At 38.3% G+C, this 22,584-nt stretch overlaps 1 protein-coding gene across 1 annotated transcript; it reads left to right on the top strand.

The window, feature by feature from the left end:
• The first annotated feature begins 777 nt into the window (after positions 1-777).
• YME1L1 (YME1 like 1 ATPase) lies at positions 778-22,293 on the top strand. The gene is made up of 19 exons (XM_084279928.1): positions 778-881; positions 3,534-3,665; positions 6,106-6,268; positions 7,682-7,780; positions 8,946-9,055; positions 10,001-10,151; positions 10,243-10,350; positions 11,132-11,214; positions 11,921-12,011; positions 13,515-13,667; positions 14,913-15,045; positions 15,521-15,583; positions 16,033-16,145; positions 16,502-16,657; positions 17,326-17,477; positions 18,280-18,406; positions 18,504-18,577; positions 19,201-19,287; positions 20,508-22,293. The coding sequence occupies exons 1-19, from the start codon at positions 852-854 to the stop codon at positions 20,649-20,651; spliced, it is 2,169 nt and encodes a 722-aa protein (XP_084136054.1). The 5' UTR covers positions 778-851; the 3' UTR covers positions 20,652-22,293.
• The last annotated feature ends 291 nt before the right edge of the window (positions 22,294-22,584 follow it).

A 22,584-nucleotide genomic window follows, 5' to 3' on the forward strand; every position in this document is an offset into this window, starting at 1 on the left:
GCTCCCCAGGCATGGCTTGGTCTGGGTGCAGCGTCCCTGCCTCATTTCCAACCCAAAGGCACCCCCACACGCACTGGAAGTCTTCATCAGAACAGGGCTCCTGGAGTCTCTCTGCTTCTGCAGAGGTGACTAAAGGCAGTCGGACCCAGGGCGCCCCGCGGCCAGCCCTGCTGGCACTCCCGGCCGGCTCAGCTGACAGGACGGCGGCCCCGCTAGCAGCCCTCCGCACCCGTCACCCCGTGTCACGAATCGTCCTCGCCGGGCACTGACTGGGAAGAGGAGCTCTGCTCTAGCCGCTCCCCGGAGGCGGTGACCCCCGGGCCCCTCCGCCGTCAGCGGCTGACAACGGGCACGCCGCGGGGCCCTCCCTACTCCCCGCCCTGGGCACCCCTAGGGCGGGGCTGCCCGCAGCCCTCCTCTTGCTCTTCCTGACAGCCTCGCTGCTTTCCGTGCCAGTGCTCCCCGTTGCCCTGCAGACGGGCCTTCCCGGGAGGGCGGTTTGCCCCTCACCCCCTTCCTCCTCCTGGGGCCGATGGTTTGATCCCGCACGCGCTGCAACGGCAAGCAGGGATTCCTGCGCGGCCGCTTCCGAGCCGGCGGCTGCGCGGGGGCGAAGGGAGAGGCTACCCGGAAGCTCTACCGTCTCCGGACGCTTCCGGGGCAGCTTCGGGCCTGGTCACCGCCCGCCGTGGGGCGCGGCCATTTTCCTGAGGAGCGGAGCCGGGGGGAGGGGGGAGGAGGCTGTCGTGCTGGCGGCGGCTGCCACAGCGGCGGAGGCTGACGGGCGGGCGCGGCTTCTGCGTCTGGGCTAGGAAGCGGAGGAGGCCCCTGTGGTCGTCCCCGCCGCGAGGATGTTTTCCTTCTCTACAGTGCAGCCTCAGGTGAGGGGTGTCGCGGAGCGCCCCGGCAGCGCCCCCGGCCCGTTGCGGTGCGTAGTTCGCCGCTCTTGGGGCCCCTCTCCGCCGGACTGCGGCCGGCGGCTCGCTTCCTGTTTGGGCAGAGGCAGTGGAGCCGGGCGGAGGCAGCCGGGAGGCCCGGGGCTCGCGGGCCTCGGGTGGAAGAGCCGGGATCCGCCTGCCGCGGGTTTTCAGGCTTTGGAAAGCGTCGTCCGGGCGCGAGCGAGCGCTGTGTGCGGGGACGCGCGTCGCGGGGGCTGCCGGCTCGTGGCACCGAGCGTGGCGGCGGGGAGGGGAGCGGGCAGGGGGGCTCCAGCGGCCTGGCGTTCCTGCCGGGGGGGAAAGTGCGTTAATGGAGGAGAGGGAGGTGCAGTGAAAGCCGAAGTGAAGCAGGAACCTGGAGGTGGCGCTTTTTGTACCTGGCTTTGCAGTAGAAGCATTGGGGGGGGTGGTGGGGTGGTGGTGTTCCAACAGCTGAAGTTAAACTGCTGTTCGCTGTCACGGGCTGTTGCGAAAACCGAACAGAGATCACTTAGAAAACAAAAGAGTGAGTGGAGGAGAAGTTCATCAAGTATTTTTTTAACGCAGAACAGTCTGGATGTGATTGGGAAGGTATCGTCTACTGGAGTGTCTCTGATGGCACTAGTGGGTGTTCTGGACTTGAATCTGAACCAGTGGTTTTATTTTTATGTTTTATGTTACAGGGTTAGTATGGAATAGTCTTACTCGACAGTGAGATTTGTTTGTTGGTTCCAGGTGTGGAGAATGCCTTAATCACTTTTGTTAGCAGAACTTGTGATGATGTGAGAATGTATCATTCCAACTCTTCGTAGTGGGAAAAGCAGGAGGAGGGCTTCATTAGTGGTTGGGATGCAGGCTCTGGCCTCTGGAGGCTTTATGGTTTTACCACAACCTCCTGAAGTGATAATTATAACTTTGTACAGTTAACTCTGAGGCAGTTTTCATGTCTCGCAGCATTGCCTCTCTTGATGTTCTGTGTAGTCAACACAGAGATGGAAATCCTCGTGGAAGGACATTCATAGGCAGAGGCTTAGCCAGGTATTGCAACCAGGTATTTTTCCAGCAGCAAGAGCTGCACCCCAACTCACTTCCCTAGCGGCATGGTATGTGTCTGAAGTGCTTTGGAAGTGTTGAAGTTTAGTGCCATATTTTAACTAAATAGGCATGGGCAAATGCTAGAGGAGGAACCCTGATATCTGGTGCACTTGGACTTCTGCACTCATGAATGACGTAGTGTCCCTGAGCTGACTGAGTGCTGCTGAACTGTAGAACTGACTATTTTATGTGTGTATGCTTTGTATAGGTTGATTTGATACTTAGAGATATTGCAGAAGTGGGGACCCAAGTAAGAAAACATAAAGGAAACTTTTGGGAATAATTTGAAACATCTGTATTTTTCCTGCTTTATACAAATTACAAAAGTATTACTTTATACATGCAAATAAGTGGTGTTTGGAAAACAATACAGGAGTCAGTAAGTACTTAAGAATGGTGATCTCTGGATTACTAAATTGTTGATAAATAAATCCTCATGATTTGGTCCTGTTCAAAAGCTTTCATAGTGGTTCAGTGGGAAATAGCTTGATGAGGTCTGATGCTGTGGATAATCTAGGGATAATCTAGAATTTACTGTGTTTTAATATTTCATATTAAAGTCTGAAATTAAGGTCTACCACTAAATAGAATAATTTGCCATTCTTTTCCTCTTTATTACTTAAGGAACATTGCTTAAATTATCTTCTGTGGCTGTGTTATGAAGTGGTATCAGAATGGTGATCTTAATTTTGTCTTGGCAGACACCAGTGCAAGCTCAGGATTATTTTAATGGAACACCCCTTCCAAAGAAGGGAGAGTTCCTGAATGAGAGTAACTATAAACAGGTTTTAAACATTTCCTATTAAATGTTTCCTTTTTGGTGTCTTTTATTGCTATATGGGGAAAACCCAACTATTTTGCATGTAATCACCAAGCTCTTACTACGGTCAATTAACAGGGAAAAACATTTAGTTTCACCAAGTTTTGTGTTTTATTTGCATTAAATGCTTAAGTTTGTGATAGTTGTCAGAAGACAGCAACAATCCTTACTGTTCTGTCACCTGGTTGTAAGAGCACGTATCTAACACAGCAAACAAATGATACATTTTAGAAAAATGAAAAAAGGAATTATTTAGTGTAGTAGTAATTTTGTTTCCCTGCTGTTCAAACTATAAGAAGTTTTCTATCTTTTTTTGTAACTTAACATTGTCTTAAGTACAAAATGAGGACAGTCTCTGCATCTCTGAAGTGTTGATGATCAGTATCTACTTCTGTATTTGCAAATCTAGTGATTATTCTCTTTAAGCCATGCTTATGTTTGGAAACCAGGAAATGTAGCCTTTTTTTAAATTCTTCCACGCTTTGTGCTAATGTAATCTGTCATGCATACTTAATTTTATTTAAAAGGAATAAGCAAGTTTATCAGATAACACTGGTCAGTTCATGTGGCTTATTATGAAGTTCTCACTTAGAAGGCAGCATACAGCACATACAATTATAAGTCAGGGTTTGGAATGGATATATGTTTAAATAGTTTAAAAAAACCTTAAACTGAATTTTTTGTCTGTTTGTTTTGGCCAGGCTACTGTTCCTCTGAGTCACCTTATCAATGCCTTTCATTCACCAAAAAACTCCACTACTACTGCCAGCACAGCATCTGTACAGCCTGTCCAGAGGGACACCTCCCCAGAGCATGATCCTCAGAAGAATGAGGTACTAAAAACCTTTGGAAAAAGTGGTGGTCTGCTTTTAGCTGAATTAACATCCGAGTAATGTCCATTTAAATGAATGCAGTATTTGACTCTTTTTATAAAATAATGCAACTCAACGGAACAGAATGTTAACACATTGAATGCAACTCTGACAGAACTGCAGTAAGTCAGAGCATTGGCATTAAGGGTTATATAACAATACAGTATTTCATTAGTAAGATATTACTTGTCTCATTAATTCGCAAATGAGGAGGGAATTTGCTTCCACTTTCAACTTAATGTTTCTTGTTCTAAAGTAGTAACGCTTCTGTTAGTAAACCCCTTACTGTATTTCCACTCTCTGAGTTCTAGTAAAGTTTGCATCTTCATTGCTTGTGAGAAAATGGACTGTAACTTCAAATATGTAGAGGGGCTTTGAGTGATTAAATAGTATATTTGTGTGTCATCTTTATTTTCCTATTACAATATATTTCATTATCACCAGGTATTTTTTGTTTTTCACTTTAAAAATTTAAAATACAGAAAGTGAAAAGTAGTACCAGATCTTGCAACTTCTCTTTGAACTTCTTTCTTGTAAGAGTTTTATAACTAAGAAAATGTTTAGGAGGAAAATCATGGAGTGTCTTATGTGGTATTGGAAATGAGCATGGATTGCATTAATCCATGGATCACGATTCCATTGTTGGGGTGTCTTTTGTGATTCTGTATTTGTTTCCAGTGATAAAAGTTTATTTCAGCAGGAGACCTGGGTTATTGAACAAAACTAAAATTGTATTTATTTTATTCAGGTCTCTGTCTTTTTACTCTTAAGAGAGTCTGATCTCATTTAAATACAGGGTTGTTTTTTCACATTTAGTATTTTCACTCTTATTCATCACACATCTGTTTGTTTCCTCCTAGCATAATAAAAGTATAAAAATTATAAGTATTTTAAAAGGAAGTTCTTAAAGCAAGTTGATTAGATTATAATAAACCTTAGTTTAAATAGAAGTTAAAATCAGATGATATTCACATAGTATGTGCTGTTCTAATATTGAATGAAGTTGAACTATTGGAATGGCAAAAAAAATCATTATTTGAGAACATGAAGCCTCTGTGCTGCAAGCTTAAATCTGTATTTGGACATTCTGAAAATGTTACATTTCAGAATTGAGTGTTCTCCTCCTGCTTAGCTTTAGGTAATTTTCCGAGTAATTATGTTGGAAGGCTTCACCTATTCCTTTAAAACATGTCTAAAATTCCAGTTACATGTAAAAATGTGTTTGTACTTGTTTTGCATAGAAGTGGGCCAGAAGCGATCTACTGTTTTTACAGTGTTTAACTGCCTTTACAGTTTAAAATGGATTTAGGTAACTTAAACTTTTAATATGGTGGTATTCTGGATGCATCAAGGAACATTTCTTTTGACATTTTATTGATGTATTTTTCATGTGTATCTTTTTATTCAACATCTAGTTTGACCTCAAGAGTAGATTGATGTAAAGCTTACATAAGAAACAATTTAGGAAAAGAAAATACAATAATGTTCTAAATACATAAATATGTAATGTTCTAAAAATCAACACTTATTCTAAATATATTTGCCCAGATACTTAACTTGTCATTTTTACTTCTCAGTTAAGAAAATGTTACTGCAAAAAAAATATTGCAAGGACAATAGATATTTTAAAGGGTCCAAATCATTCTGTACTGTTAAAACATACTCTGCCACAAAAATATTTTTTCCTCCCTGTAAAACACAAGATTAAAATGACTTTGATCAAAGTTATTTCTTTAGTAACTCAAGTGTGTGGGCCATAACTTCCATGTTGGTTTTTTTCATAGTTTCTTTGCTTTGTAGGAAAACCCAGAAAACTTGCCCTTTTTCCTATAGGAGCTTTTACCTTTCATTATGTATCTACCCAGCTCATGGCTTTTTAAGATTTTAGTACTGGGTATAACTTCTGAATATCCACTCTTCGCAGCTAAATCTGTGCAATCTGAAAAAAGGCTAACACAGGAGAAAAAAAATGGGGGGGGATTTTTCTGTTTGCTCACTTGGGTGAACTATGATGGCTGGATATTGGCATACATTACTCCCACACACAAACACACTGTCCATTTGCTCTGTGGTAAAGAGTAGGAAAACTGTTGTCTTTTTTCTGGGGCTGCTTTTATCAGGGAGCAGGAGGGTGTTGAAAAGGCTGAGCTGGGAAGAAAATGTGCTTGTCATAAATGTACTGTGCCATTGGAAATATCAGCATGCACAAATGGAAAACTTGTTCTGCGTTGACAGTAGCAACTATTCTTTCTTTAGTTGTCCTTATCTTCACATAGACAGTGTTTGTTTGGCTGAGCTATAGAACATAAATGCTGCACCAAAAGTTAACTCAGTTGTTCATTTTCCCTCGTCCCCCCTAGTATTCTTAAGTAAATCTTGAATGTTTATTTCTATTTTGCAGTCTGTACTTAATTTAAGAGACGTGGGATTGTCTGATTTGAAAGCTAACCAGTTCAAGGAATTGGTGAAAAGGTTGCTTCCTGGCTACTGTGCAGAAACCAAAGTCTCTTCACCGTGGCATACATCATACATCTCTGCTGAGTCCTTCTTTGAAAATAAACATGGTATGTTTCAGCATCAAGTACCACTGAGAATTGGTAGAGATTATAAATGTTATTCTTTAGTTTAATCACTTAAGCACTGTAAATAACTCATAGTTTAAGAAAACTTTAATAAAAAAGAGTATTAATGTATCTTTTATTATATACAGATCATCTCTAGAGTGGTGCCTTAGAATCTTTGGGATTTTAGAAAACACAGCCTGTTTCTTCAAACTCAGATTTGAAGTTGGCTGCTATTAAACTTGTCTGACCTCAACTGTAGCACAAGTGCATTCATTTTCTCTTCATGAGGAGCCTGAGCTATAATTTTTGTCACCAGCTTGTTTCACCAAATAGAAGGAATTAGATTTTGCTGACTTAGTTAATGTAAACTGGAGATGTTTATTACTCTGTTACATTACTGATTCCTTTTTTGCTTCAAGGAACGTTACACAAAAGGACATGCATTAGAAAGGCACTAAAGGTGGCAAACTATAACAATCCTTCTAGAGTGTTTCATGGCTGAAATCGGCTGAAAAGGTGGTTCTTTACAGTTAAAGATTCTTTGTTGGAATTGATCTCAAATACAGGAAGCAAGGTGTTAAAGTAAAACACAAGGCCATTGTAGGTGCTCAGTGTGTTAGAAGCAGCATGTAGCTGACAATTGAGATACTGCAGTACTGTATTATTATATAGTATGCAATATACTAATAACATAGTATTGCAGTTGGGAGAAAGAGTGTAAGAAAAACATCTCAAGGCTGCCATTAGAGGAAAGGTATTAAATGGTGTTGTGGTGTGAGATTAAAAAAGTTAGATCAGAGGTAGTTTCCTCAATGTGAAGAAAGTTTCAAGTGCTTCAAAGCTTTGATAGATTAGCATGTAAGCTTACTAGAAGGGTTGTTTCATTCACAGTTGAAAACACAAGGTTTATTTTTTCTTGTATGTATTGTATGAGGCCTGTACAGTTTAAGTAAATTGTTTTCATATTTTATACATGGTCTGTTTTAAATTATCCATGAGCAATCTGTTCTTCAAAGCATTTGATACTGAATGATTGGTTGAGTGCTGGTCCTTCAGCTTCATTAAAATCTTTGGATTCCTGCCCAGTGTAGATCACATCTGTACAGAGCTGAATAAAGTTAAGAGTTTTCCCTCTTAGATACAGCTTCAAATTTACAATTCTGGGTACCAATATTTTTTGGGAGTTCTATTTTTAAAAAATCTGGTATATTGTGAAGTGCCTGACATAGGTTAATGCAAAGACGTTAACTATCTGGGTACTTGTAATGGTGCATTTGTTTTATTACAGATATCTGAAGGACTGTAGTAAAATACAGTAAATATTTAAGAAAGCAAAAACAGCCTATGCAAGAAGTAATATTAAGTTGCCATTTAATATATGGCATATTTACGCTTTGCTGTATGTTTTTACAGGTTTTGTGGATGTTTTCAGTACTTTACGCTCATCTTGTTTGTACAGACAGCATCCTAATCCCCTCCAGAATTTCTGCTCAGATGCTCGGCGTTGGCCAGGTATAAAACAAGCCACAGTGGTTTTAATCTCTGTAGTATCTCTTTATTCAGGGAAAATATTTTTACTTTTGTCATAGAGGTATCAGGAAATATTGGTAAACTAACAGGAGAAATTTAATGTTGGTATTAACACTTCAAATAATGAGGTTATTTTTACATTGAGTAGCGTGTTTGCGGAATTAAGTTAATGAGCATGGTGGAACTGTGGACTCTGGTTCAAAGATGTCAGATGCCACTGGAAAATTTTCACAGTGAGAATGGCCAAGTTGTGAAATGGAGAGGTTGTGTTATCTTACTTTTCGGAGGTTTTCAGAACTGGGCTGGAGAAGGGCCAGAGCTGCCTCATCTGATGTTGAAGCTGGACCCTTTTTTGATCAGGGGTTTGACTAGATCACCTCCAGAACTTCCTTTTATCTAGTGCTTTTCTGTGGTAACGGAGGGCTCAGTTAAAACTGTATAATTGACTGGTACTGGTGATCATTTTAATAGTAATGAAAGAAGATAAATATTCTTGGCTTTTATGATTTACGTGGTAAAATCTCCATCACAAGGTTTCCAGTGTGATAGGACATACAGTGCTATAACCTCACTGTGTTTACCTGGTCTCTTTTCAGTTTCTAAGTTAACAGCAATGTCCAGATCTCCTCAGGGCACCTTACCCCCTAAGCTTTTAGACAAAGCTTTATCTTAGAGCATTCCTGTCCTTCTAGATTAGCTTGGAAATGTTTCATGTTTGTCAGCCTGCCTGGTTTTAATTGAGCTGTATGTCTCTTCTGTTCACTGAGATGGTGATGGGGTTGGCCAGTTATTTATAATTCACATTGTGAGCTCCTGATTATTTTAACAAAACATTTATGGGAAAAATATTGTGGAACAGTAAGTGGTTTATTTATCCAGTTTATTACTATTAGATCCAGAGGCGTCTGTCTTACAATTTTCTGTTTGGTGGGGTTTTTTAAACTTTCTCAGCCCAGCACCTTCAACAGATTACTGTTAGCAATTCTCTCCACTTTGTACTGTGGGTATGTTGGGAAGATTATATTCAGTTCAGTCACAGGAGTCTTACTGTATAATGGTTTCTGAAATTCTTAGCTTTGTGGGTTTTTTTGTAGTGATAGTAATGGATAGTTTTTAACTTTTAAAAATTTATTATTACTACTCTAAGTTTACATACAGTCACGGACCTTTAAGACTTTGAGATCAAGAGCAAGACGTCTGCAGTCAACGTCTGAACAGTTCACAGAAACAAAAAGTTCACTCTCTTCACTTTTGAAGGTAAATACAAGTAACATTATGATGTTGTTTTGTGCTTGTACATATTATCTCTTTCTCGTGAATGAACCTGCACAATTTATTGAGGGTGTTCTGTTTCACCAGTGAAAAAACTTCTTAATTCTAAAGTGTGAGCTAATGACAGCATACTGGTTGTCTTAGCAATACACAGTTTTGCTTCATGTGTCATCAACATAAAGAATATTTTGAGGTTTTTAGCCGAGTAGTTTCAGAACATAAAAATGGTTTTGAATTCTAGAAATAAAAATCTTTGGTTTTTTGGCTTTGTTAAGAATAGCTTGGAGTCATGAGTTGTCCGTTCAAACAAACACAGATAGTTTAACATACAAGAAAGTGAATTGCTTTCAAGTAGTTCAACATGGGATTGATGTTTTAAAGATACTTGTGGGTATTTTTGAGATAAAAAATTTGTAATGATGGTATTTTTATGGGTTACAAACTTGCTCTCACACTTGAAATTCAGCAGATAACTATCTAGGCTCTGGATAGCAAAGCACTTAACAAAACCAGGTTAACCTTGCAGTCTTTGCTTCTAATTGGTTGTACAGAGGTCAGGCTAATTACAGCATTTGATCTTATTGTTAAATTAGCTTTGAACTTTCCCCTTCCAGGTATATGTGGTTTGTTTCATCTTTGGATTTGGTATACAGTGGGTGAAGATAAACCAAAGCTAGCTGCATGCAGTGCTGCTCTTAAATTTGGTAGGGCATACGAGATGTCTAATAAAGCTCCACGAAAGCTGTACTTAGCAAAGAAAAGTACTTCACATTTGGAGATAATTTCAAATAATTTCATCTAACCCACCCATAGCACCTGAATCACATGCTGCTTAAAATCTTTTTTTAAAGCCCACACCCGTGCTAGCCAGGTAGTGAAGCTGACTTCACATCACAAGTGTACTAATGCTGCTGTGCAAAATATTTTTAGGGCTTTATCCTGCGAAAGCGAAGAATTGATGTTGAAAACTTAGATACACTAATGAAAACAAAAAACATCCCAGAGGCACACCAGGAAGCTTTTAAAACTGGTTTTGCAGAAGGCTTTTTGAAAGCACAGGTATTCCTGCAAAAAACACTTGGTAAGTTGTTTTAGTTCGTGTACCTTGTTGCTGCATTTAGGAAGTAATTTATTTCAGCCCATATTAAAACTATTTTTGTTTCCTTTTGCAGATTCCTTGAGAAGATCACGTTTGCTTTCTTTCTTTCTCTTCGTTCTTTGTTTTTATCTTGCTGTATATTCATCATTTTTACCTGGCAAAGGTTCCTTTTCTGATGCTGGTTAGTTACCTTTTTTTTTTTCCACGCTGTTTCACTTGTTCATTATGGTTTAGCACAGATTAAACGTGTTTTGACATTAGGATTGGTTTAGGGTAATATTTCAATGTTCTAGTAAAAGGGAAAAGTTACCTACTGCTTTTGGCTACAGCCTTTCAGATGGTAATATAACAAAATGTATATGGAGACAAAAAAGTTTTCTGTAGTTATTTTAATTCTTTTGATGAAACAATTACTTAGAACCAAGTGGGGAATAAGTCAGATTGTTCACCACTTTCATATTTGTCTTTGACTTTTGATGTTGCGTTATCCAGGTCAGCAGTAGGAAAAATGCTTTGGGTTTTATTTGTAAATACAGCCTTGTTTATAGCAGTTAAACTCTTGCTTGGCCAAATTATCTTGAGAAATCCAGTACAAATAGTGGAATGATCAAAAGCTGATCTGATGTTAATGGAGAATTTCAGCTGGGTCTCAGGACAATTGGGGTACGTGCAGAAACGCTGGGTGAGGACTTCTGGCCATGTGTACATGCTGTTGGATGCAGGGCTTGCTGTGCTGCAAGTGACTAAGAAGCATTTGTATCACTGAATTAATGGCAAATATGTAACGTTTTTTTGAATCAGTCTTGTTCTTGATAGACACTTATGAATGGAAACGTGCCCTTCTAAAAGGGCAAGTGTAAAGTTAGTGGCTTAATAGTGTGTGTTCAAGTGCAAAGTTTAGTCTTGGAATGAAATTGCTTCATTTGTAAATTTGTTGTTCGTCATCTGCTGTTTGCTATTAGTACGCTTTCGAACATCAAGTATCTTTGATGCAGCAGTTGATCCAATCCAGTTGAAAAATGTCACCTTTGAACATGTAAAAGGGGTAAGTTCAAAAGTAATGTGTCCAGTTCTTGCTTAACTAATCATTGTGAGCCTGAAGAGTGTCTTTGCTCTGTTCAAGAAATCCTTTCTATGAACTGAAGCCTTACATATATTGCCCTCTCCAAATCAAGGAGGGTTTTAATGACTCTTGTTCTATTTTGTATCTGTGGCACTAAATACCTTACAAGAGAGAAACTATTGACTTGTTGAATCACATTTTTAAAGGCTGTAACAGCGAAAGGCAGGCAAAGTATCCATGCTAATCATATTTTTTGCAGAAGTTGATTGTCAATACAATAAGATGGTAATGCCATTTTATCTCTTTCAGAGAAATGATAAAATTCCCGTGGACAAATAGAGTTAATCTTTTTTTCATTAATTTCATTATTCCTTTCAAAATTCATAGAATTTCTGATTCTATACTGATTTTGTTGGTCAGATATGGTCTTGAGCTCTGGTTATTCCTTCAGTATTAACTTCAGAATTTACCGATTACTATGAGCAGTTCCAGGAAATAGGTTAAACTAAATTCATGGGCACTTGGTATCCACACAAATTCAGTGCTACACTTTTCTCTGCCCTTTCTGTTGTGTGTTTTTGGTCAATATGCAATTACAGAGTTAGTCTATAACACAGATCTCACCTACAAAAAAGATGCAGTATTTTTTAAGTGCTTAGTTATATTTTGTCATGTCTTTCATGTGTAGGTTGAAGAAGCTAAACAGGAATTGCAGGAAGTTGTGGAATTTCTGAAAAACCCACATAAATTTACGGTGCTAGGAGGTAAACTTCCAAAAGGTAAGTGTCATTGCTCAGCCATGTTTTTTTTCCCTTTTGTTTGGTTATATAGGGTTTTGTTTCCCTAAGTGGGCCTAAATGCTGCCGGTTTATGTTTAGTTTGTATCAGGAAAAATCATCAAATAATGATAGATATAGGCAGTGGATTTCCTTACTGGTTTAAAATATTTCAGGAACAAGTGCATCTTGTTGTGAAAGCTGCTTTGTAAAAGGAGATACCCTTAAGTGAGGTATTAAATTGGCTGTTACTCCCCTCCTCCAGAAAATTGGAGATACCGGAGAACTTCAGATAGAAGAAGCAAAGATGCCTGGGTACATCTTACATTCATTAGAAAATCACTAACAGTGTTAGGGGGTAATAAGCTATGACAGTGCACAGCAGTGACTGTGGACTCCAGGCAAAAAGCCTTTCAGAAACCAAACCTGTGTTTATAATTGTTAGAACTTTATTTACAGAGTAAAGAGCTGATACTTCTTTCAAAGACCCAAGTAGAGCCCCTTTTTCAGAAGATGTACTGAACTACAAGAATTCTTTTATCTTGTCACCGAACATATTACTAAAAATATATTTGCTGATAAAGTTATATAAAATTGGTCTTTTTGAGTAGAACTTTCTCGCCCAGAGGAGTTTAGCTTTTGATTTATTTTCCTCCCCTCCTCCTTTAACTGTATCTTTAAGGATATATATATTTTTTAATTTTTTTTTTTAAATTAATAGCTTTTGGTCACTGAATACTTTTAATTCTGCTGTACCTTTTCTCACCTGAGAAAGATAATTAACAGAAGTCTGGAAAATTTACCCAACATAATGCAAAACAGAGCCTGTGTTATGCAAATTAGTATGTTGGGGTTAGGCAAAACTTATTGTGCCTTTAGTTATTGAACTAATACACAGTAGTTCTTTATGTAACTGAACTTCTTTTAGAAGGAGGCCTTTATTTCTTCCATACAGCTTTCAGCATCGGTAGTGCTTGCTAACTGCTTTAGATGGTTCAGAAACAAATATTTTCATTTAAAAGGATGATCATAAGAGCAGACTAAATGAATATGAAATATGTAAACCTGGTAAGTCTGTTTCCTGTTAGTGCTCTACACGGTTTAATGTCAGTTACTCGGAATGATCTAATTAAACACTTCCACTTTCAGAAACTGCTAGAAAAATGTCTAAGATGACTGTTAAGGACTTAGCTGCTAAAAGCAATGGTAATTTTGTAGAATAATTCAGGCTTCTGTCTCTATTTAATAAGACTTAAGGTCGTCTTGCTTAAATATGGATCGTAGTGTATCTAGATCCGTTACAGTGTCAGAAGATGCTATAATTAATTGTCTCTTAAGCTACATCATTGAATCACTGCACATAATGAGCAGTATCTGAAATGAGACATTTAACAGCTTTTTGAAGCCAAGTGTAAATTATTTATTCTAAAGATGGAAGAAGCAGTCTGTCTATAATAGGACTGTGGGTTTGGTGGTTTTCATGGGGTTTTTTGTTTGCCTTTTTAGGTATTCTGTTAGTTGGACCACCTGGTACTGGTAAAACACTTCTTGCACGGGCTGTAGCTGGTGAAGCTGATGTTCCATTTTATTATGCATCTGGGTCAGAGTTTGATGAGATGTTTGTTGGTGTGGGAGCCAGTCGCATCCGGAGCCTGTTCAGTAAGTTAAAAACTTGAGGTTTCAGTCTCTTCACATGCAAGATGAAGTATTCGGTGTTGGTTACAAGTTCTGATTAGGTATAGTTCTGGTTACTAGAAAGTAGTACTGTAGAAGGCTAATAAACAAAATGCTGATTGGTGTAGGCAAATCTCAGTATTCTGCAAGCATCAATCAACTATAGAATCTTGCTAGGTGTCAGACAAAATTCTAGGAAAGCTGTAACTGATGTGAGAACACTCCCAATAGAATAGAAATAATTTAATTGGAAATGTGATGTCCTGTAAACTAAATTAAATAATTAAAATTTATAATTTACTTACTGTCATACATAAAGTATTGTAAATTTGAATTTAATTGCAAATTTAAGATAAAAAATAGTGTTAGCCTTCTCTATTACTTCCTTCATTTTTATATTTTCCTAAATCTGAATTAGAGCTTTGTGGCATCAGAGTGTAGCACCAAGCTTGGCTTTCCTTTCTCTCACTCATCAACAGGTCCAGAATGATAACTCTCATAGAAGAGGCTTTCTATTTTAAGCACTAAAATATTACCAGGGAGGGAGGAACCTAACATCTTTCCTAAATGGAAGATTGAGAGTGTCAGGCATGCACAGTATAGGAAGTTTGCATTTGTAGAAGAAATATGACTTGCTTGACCTGGAAGGGATGTAAAATGTAATGAGTTATACCTTAAAACCTTTCTGTTGACTTCAAGTTAGTTATCTTCTGTGCATTAATGTTACAGCTATGTCTGGCTGGCTAAGATAAGTTGCATGCAGTGTTTTACATTATTGTATTTTTATTTTGTGTTTTTAATACTTATAAACTTGAGGGTGAGGTCTTCACTGTTCAACTTACTTTAATAGAACCTACATGTTATTTGTGTTTAGAGCCATCACACTTCAAATTATTTTGCTTAATAGGTCTGTTTTCTACCCAAGCCTGTCAATAAACTGTTGTACCAAGGCGATTAAAATACACCAAATTTCTTAACCTATTTTACTAGTAATTTCTTGTAGCGTAATGAGAATAAGCTGAGGTGGAGATGCAGAACCTCACTTCTCTGTATTGCTTCATTTCAAAAACATTTATTTTCTTCTAGTCTAAAATCCAGACAGTTCTGGTGATGTCTAACGAAACACTTTATAATCCAAGAGTAATAGAAATAGCAGAGTCCTGAATTACATGATACACTGTCTCCTTCTTTCTGTGGTTGAAGTGCCCTTCTGCTATTTTCTTTTGTTAGGGGAAGCAAAAGCAAATGCACCGTGTGTCATATTTATTGATGAGCTGGACTCTGTTGGTGGGAAGAGAATTGAATCTCCAATGCATCCCTATTCAAGACAGACCATTAATCAACTTCTTGCTGAAATGGATGGGTAAATAAATGCAATTCTGAGAGCACAAAGTGCTTTACTGACTGGTATTTAGACAGGTTGAATTTTTTTCCCTTTTAAGCTTTAATGTGTGTTGTAAATTTTTGTAGTATTTCTAAGGATAAGTTTAAGATATTTTAATGATCACATTCTAGTACTGCCAACAGCAGTGTTAACGGCCTTACTGTAAGGAATATAGAAGCTTCTGAGTTGTAGTAACACAACAGCAGCAATTGCTTTATATAATTTCTCATCCCCACCTCCTCAACCCCCCCCAGTTATATATCTAAAAAGTTCAACTCTGAGGTCAGGGCATGTTTTTAACCACTTGCTGGGTTAAATGTGGTCATTCTTGGTTTACATGTTGTTTGATAGTATGTTTTCCAAAGTAAGAAACAGAAGTAGTTATTGGCAAAAAAGGTGTAAATTCTGTCTTTAAAAAAAAAAAAAACCTCCTCGCTCTCTTTTTTCCATACAGCTTTAAACCTAATGAAGGTGTTGTTATTATTGGTGCAACAAACTTCCCTGAAGCGTTAGATAAGTGAGTATAATGTATTAATCGCTTTTAAAGATAATGTATTAAGAAAGAAACAAAAAAATACCCTGCAGTGTTGCTTGTGACCATCTTTGAGTATTTACAGCATTACAGCTGGGGTTTCCCTCTCTTAAAAAGGATGTACTGACCAGTGCAAGCATTTAAAAGGTTGGTGAGTTAAATATTGAGAAATAATGTAATGTGCTTATAAGCATATAAAAAGTTCTCTAAGTTTATTTACTTAAATTGACCAGCAATGCAAAACCCCCCATTAAAATGCTAATAAACACCTTTGATCTGCCTTTTTACAGATGGATAAGAAAAACGTATTCTGGGCATCTGTGCACCAGACACAGTCTTTAGAAATACCAGCTGAATTTCTGTTCTTTATCTATGTCAGTAAAAGTTTACTGCAGCATTTTTAAGTCATCGTGTTACATTTTCTTTTCCCTTAGCGCTTTAATACGTCCTGGTCGCTTTGATATGCAAGTTACTGTTCCCAAGCCTGATGTGAGAGGTCGTACAGAAATTCTGAAGTGGTATCTTAATAAAATAAAATACGATCCGTGTAAGTAAATACTTCTGCTGTAGCTGCTTTTTGTGTAACAGCTTTTATACTGGATCAGCCTGCTCATGTGTTAGTCCTTTATTCCATCAGTAATTGTGGCTTTAACACGTGCCTCCAGTAAAGAACACAAACTATCTGGTATGTAGTGTAATGACAGATTTTTGAGGTGGTGTTTACTTCTAGTCCCCAAAAGTCTTAAGAGTTCCCTCTAAAGCTGAAAAATGTATGTATAATGCATTATTTTTAATAGAACATGATTCTGGCTTATCAAGAAGTGATCAAGTTATGCCTGCTTATGTTACAACCTTTTTCAGGAGCGATATGGACCCTAATGACAAGTTTGTTTTTCCCTACAGCTGTTGATCCAGAAATAATTGCAAGAGGCACAGTAGGATTTTCTGGAGCAGAGCTTGAGAATCTTGTAAATCAAGCTGCCTTAAAGGCAGCTGTTGATGGAAAAGATATGGTAACCATGAAAGAACTGGAATTCTCCAAGGACAAAATTCTAATGGGTAGGATTTTGAACAAGAGACATACATAGATGTTAGACTACACAGGGGGTCGTCTTATAGAGAAAGAAGGTTTCACGCAGTTGGTTTTTTTGCTTGTTGGAGGGTTTTTTTTGTTTGTTTTAGTTGATCCTGTATAGGACCTTTCGGGACCAGAGAGGAGCATATGAAATCTAGTGAATATAGAGTGAAATCCATATTTTAAAACCTTATAGCGTGAGGCTTTTTTTAATCAAAACTACAGCACATTGTACTTCAGCATAGAGGAAGATGCAGACTTCATTTCTTACCCTACCCCTACTTATTCCTAAAGGGAAGGAGAGAAGAAATGAGCAGAGGCCTAGAGCTTCTGCTTGGATTGCCATGTGATAACACAGACCCTAAACATCTGAGATGAATGCACTAACAACCTGATCTGTTCATAGTTGAAAGAAGAAACGGAATTTTCTCAGCTACTCAGACTACACTTTGAATTTATTATTTTAAAATAAACTTATCTGTAGAGTATATTGACGCCCCTTTTAGACATGAAAATCCTACCATTTTGCACTTCATGGGTGTTAGTTGATTTTGCTGGTGTTTCTCAGCTACTTTGTGCACTTTTTATGTAATGTGTGGATTGTGGTGGCCAGCTGCACCAAAAGACTTTATTTAATGTTCCTCTGTTTAAGGACCTGAACGCAGAAGTGTAGAAATTGATGAGAAAAACAAAACCATCACTGCTTACCATGAATCTGGACATGCTATCATTGCCTATTATACCAAGGATGCAATGCCCATCAACAAGGCCACAATCATGACACGAGGAACAACACTTGGACATGTGAGTATTTCTAGAATTATGTGTTGGTTTACTGTTGAGGACATTGAACAGTTGTAATTATGTTAATTGTTATTGTGTGTTGAAAGGTTCAGTTCTGAGCAATCTCTTGGAAAATTCATTGGTCTTTTGTATGATAGAGAGCTTTCTTCAGTTTGAAATAAATTAGCACATGCTAATACAATGGCTCACACACACAGAGGAAGAAATGTATGTTTGAGTCATCTGCACCTAACATAGCCCCCAAATGGTGAAACTTTGAAGGACTGAAAAGCAGTACTTTTAACACAGACATCCTTTATCAAGTTGCTCTTTGTCCAGTGTGACTTTTTCTAAACCTAATCAGTTACCTACCTCGTTTCTAGCTTAGATACCCCTACGTTTCTCTGTTCTGCCTTTAGCTATCAAGCATTTGAACTGAAAAACATTTCTGTGTGGTTTTGTTGAACTTTATCCAAGTCAGTGTGTTCAGTTAAAGAAAATCATTGGCCTGAATCCTCCAGGCAAGTTGATTTGTGGTGGGTAAAAGGGTAAGGGTAGAATAGATGTTTCAGTTTCTACTGGCGGTAAGTTCAAGTTGTTGAATTTTATGTATTGCTTGTGGCCTGTAGGAGGCTATTTTAGCTGGTAGGCTAAGTGCCTCCAAGTAAACCTGATGAGTGCATAGTCTAGAACAAGGCCCAGAGTATTGAAGTTGTTGCCTAAAGGCCTATATACCCACTTTGGCTATAAACAAGAATGGTTTTCAGATTATTTCAGTATTTCTTCTGTTTATGTTACCTGACCAGAGTTCTGTATCTTACAGGTATCTTTGCTTCCAGAAAATGACAGATGGAGTGAAACTAGATCCCAGTTGCTTGCACAGATGGATGTCTGTATGGGAGGAAGAGTAGCAGAAGAGCTCATCTTTGGAAGTGATCACATCACAACAGGTCAGCTGATCAGTGGTTAAAATAGTTTGATCAAAGCTTGTGGATGGGCATGTTTAACTTGGTTTTGGTAACTAATTTAAATCTGTTTGTTGTCTAGGTGCTTCCAGCGATTTTGACAATGCTACTAAAATTGCAAAGCTCATGGTGACCAGATTTGGAATGAGCGAGAAGGTAGTATCGTCAGTCCTTCGTATTTACGTGGTCCCAAGATGTGTTCTGTTTGTAACTAAATACCTGTTGGGCTGTCAGAGACTTAAGTAGTTCTGGCAAAAAAGCAAGTAAGCCATATGACTGTCCCTGCTATAGAGAACTCTTCTAGAAAACCTGTATGCTTGACAGATTAAAAATTAGCTTGGAAGATCTTCACCTCAAAATCTCATTTAAAATTACTAATGTCTGCAGAAGGTATTTATAATAAAAGCAAAAATTTTGAAATTGAGGATAATCTTAGGGTCTGGGGAGGGATGGGGTAACAATATTGAGTTTTTTTAGACTTCTAAAGAAAATTCTTCAGTTACCTCTATTACTCATCAAGTGTTAGTAGTCTAAGGGTCTTGGGTTTTTAAATAAGAAATAACTTAATCAGGATCTGTACTGTGACCTGCTGAAATAGAACTCTGCAGTGACTTACATGGGTGATGGATAGGCTTCATGTTTTGCTTTTGATGCAAATACTTCAGCAAGCATTTAATTAAGGATTTTATTTGTTTGCACATAGAATCAATAGGTGAGGAAGCTCTTACAGTGTATTTCTGCAACAGTGGCAAGATAAAGATATTTTTGTTGTTGTTTAGCTTGGTGTTATGACCTATACTGATACCGGGAAAGTTAGCCCAGAAACTCAGTCTGCAATTGAACAGGAAGTAAGAACACTTCTACGGGTAAGAGTCTGTCCCCTCCCCGCTCATCTTCGTTTTTTAAATAAGCTGAGCATCACCTTACCTGATAATGTAATACTTAAGAGTTAAGTTAATGTATACTGGTGGTAATACACAGGAGGATGAAAGCATTCCCAAGTATTTCATGTAGCTGCAACTTCAAATCTCTGCGTGTCATGTTGCATGGCTGTTGTCATGCACAAGTAGTGAGAAACAAGTAGGTGGTGTTGCATTCTTTTAATATACTGTTTAACATTTCCTCTTACATTTGGTCAGGATTTGTGTTTTGCCTATGCAGCTCATAGCAACAACAACAACAACAAAAAAAAAGTAGGGCTCTAAATTGTTTCAGGGCAGATGTGAACTGGTGTTAGTGCTGTATTTCACACTGCCCAGTGGATCACTTCATAGAGAGTCCCAGGAACGGCTGTGTTGGGTCAGGGAGTAGTTGGCTCTTGGGGTATCCTGTTCCTCGCAGGGATCAGTAGCAGATATTTAGGGGAATCTGTAACACTCCAATTACAGAACTTCCAGTTCGCTGTTCTGGTAATTTGAATTAGTTTGGTATAGAATCATAGGTGGGAGAATTATTTATATCATAGTATTTGAATGATTAATGCTTCTGCTGCAGCTGGTTTTGAACTGACTTGATCATGTAAGAACCATCTGTGTAGAAGCCAAAGTTAGAGTTGAGGTTGGTGATGCTGGCAGTGCATCTGGTAGCAGCTGGTAACTTAATGGGCAGCTTTCAGCTTTCTAAAAGTACCCAATACTTAGAGTTTTGTAACCTCTTGAAAACTTGTCTTTGAGGAACATTTCTTGAATGCTATAGCACTGCTTATTGTATAAAATCAAGTATATTTAAATTAAGCATCAAGTTTTCAAATCCAGTAAGTTGTTTTTTCCCCGTAGGTCACTTGTAAAAATACTAAGCTCTGTCTCATGATAGTACTTTTCTACTTGTGCAAAATGCAAAGGTGGTATAAAGTGTGGGGTTTGTGGGCTTTTTTTCTTTAAATTATTCACTATGCCAGATAGATTTTTTTTTTTTTTTTTTTTTTTTTTTTCCTTGACATAGTAGGTGTGTTAGCTGCAAAGTGCAAGGCACAACTGTAAATGTCTGTTTCAAACAGCTCTTACCTGGAAATAGTTTCTGAAGTGGAATCTTGCTAGTTTTGTTCTAAAGTCTTAAAAATCTCCTTCCGCTTTTTTTTTAATATTAGGACTCATACGAGCGAGCAAAGAACATCCTGAAGACTCATGCAAAAGAACACAAGAATTTAGCAGAAGCTTTATTGAAATATGAGACTTTGGATGCCAAAGAAATCCAAATTGTTCTGGAGGGAAAAAAACTAGAAGTAAGATGATAACTTCTGGGATACAGTAACTGATAATCTGAAGAATGTACATCTAGCAATGCAGTAGTCTTAACGCAGCGTAGCCTTTTTTCCCTTCCTGATGTGTGTATGGCATTAGTGACAGTTTAATGTTATGTCTCTTGTGAGCTTCTGTTACTCATCTACTTGTTTCATCAGAATAAGACAGACAAAATAAAGCAAGTTCCTCATCCTCTGCTCCCTATGCTCGTCCCACAAAGTTACTCAGCAGGATAAATCTCAGGGTTGAACTGAACATTTTTGGTTCAGTCAAATGTGTTGAAGCTGAGAAGAAAAACATGCAGCTGTACTGGTGTGCTTTGGCACAGCTTCCCAGGCTGTGCTGCTGCATGGGTACTGCTGGATACCTGCTGGAAGCGGGGAATGTTTTATGGGTACTGACAGGTTGGTTGGTGAAACAGCAGTATGTAGTCTAACCAGTGCTCGTACTCTGAGGCTACAGATTGCTTTTAAAGCAGGCTTCTTACTTGGAAGTGTAATGGAGCATCTCTTAAGAACAAAGTGGCTATGCTGTGCATCTCTGTTAAAGGGAACTGGGGGAGCTTAATGTTAGACACAAACATCAGTGATTGCATTTTCAGTGCTCTTGGGGTAAGCACACACGTAGGGCTGGGAGAGAAATTCTAATGGGAAAACAAGGGGCTGAACAGCTCTAAGCCTCTTTTGGACCATGTGTTGGGCAGAACTGTGGCAGGGATAAGGGAAACACCTGTGACCTCTGATGTGCTGCTGACAAGATTCTTGGATTTTTTATTACTGCAGTAGATGGCTAACAGTGCTTTGCTGGCAGTGCTCTTACACTGTGGGAGAGTCTACAGAACTAGTTTCTACTCATACTATGTAAGGGCGTTGGATAATACAGCAGGTAACTCCTTCAAAGAGGGCAATATTGCTCCCTAAAGAGTAGTTCAGAAAAAACGTGTGAAGCACATGTTGTTTCAAATAACATTCCCAGTTCTGTTCTACAGTAGAAATAGGGAAGTAAAATCTTTCTTTCAACCCTTACAGAAAACTCTGAAAGTTTGAAGATAGTAAAAAAACATTTTTGAAAACAAAAGCAGTTTCCAATCAAGTAGAAGTGATTGCTAGCAATGACATGCCAGTATTCTTCTGATCTCATGGAACTGATTTTTAGTAATACCACATCTTGATCATAATCTTTCTGCACAATTAATTGTAGCCTCTTGGGACTATAAACTTTGTTGCAGAGAGGGCCTTAATGTTGAAGGTCACCATACTTGGATGTTAAAATAGTTAGGCTGGTGCCAATAAAAGTGAATGGAAATTGGTAGCTACACTTAAAACTAGAAGTGACATAGTATTTTAGAATTTTGAGTGTAAGGCTTGATTATAACCTAGTTTTTTAGTAAGAGCACATGCATATTTTTTTTCTTTCAAAACAAGGGTAAGTTTCTATTTGCCTATTTTTGTCAGCTTACTATAGTGACATCCCAGTGCAGCGTGGCAGAACTTCCAACTGTTATAAAACAGTATACCAAATGTGTAGGCTGACTAGTCACAGCTGTACATGTATTTTAGGAATATGCCAACAGAAATATACTGCGTATTCGGCATCCGTTTTTTGGAGTAATAAAGGTTAATTTTAATTATGCATATTGGTTTTCTTTTTATTCACTGTAAATTGCTACAAAATGTAATACCAAGTTCCCTACTATGTAAATTGAGGTGTATAAAACATAAAATTGTAAATAAATTTAATAATGGCAAAATTTCATTCTCTCTAATTAGATTTCTAGGGAACATTCTCCCTAGAAATTCAGACCACTTTCAGTTGTTGCTTCAGCAGCATCACTTGCATGTGAATCTGTGTTTGGAAACATGTCACTCCTCAAGCCGTCAAAATCTCTACGGAATGATCTGGTTTGAAGGGTAAGTGCTTGGG

This window comes from Gallinula chloropus (assembly GCF_964237585.1).
Source record: "Gallinula chloropus genome assembly, chromosome: 2".
In the NCBI taxonomy this organism is placed as follows: Eukaryota; Metazoa; Chordata; class Aves; order Gruiformes; family Rallidae; genus Gallinula; species Gallinula chloropus.

Bases quoted from the DNA above. Each gene is read 5' to 3' on its own strand.
- YME1L1 (XM_084279928.1), top strand. From the start codon at position 852: ATGTTTTCCTTCTCTACAGTGCAGCCTCAG. The intron at 17,478-18,279 runs GTGAGTATTTCT...TGTATCTTACAG, and splicing joins GAGGAACAACACTTGGACAT to GTATCTTTGCTTCCAGAAAA. The intron at 19,288-20,507 runs GTAAGAGTCTGT...TTTTAATATTAG, and splicing joins AAGTAAGAACACTTCTACGG to GACTCATACGAGCGAGCAAA.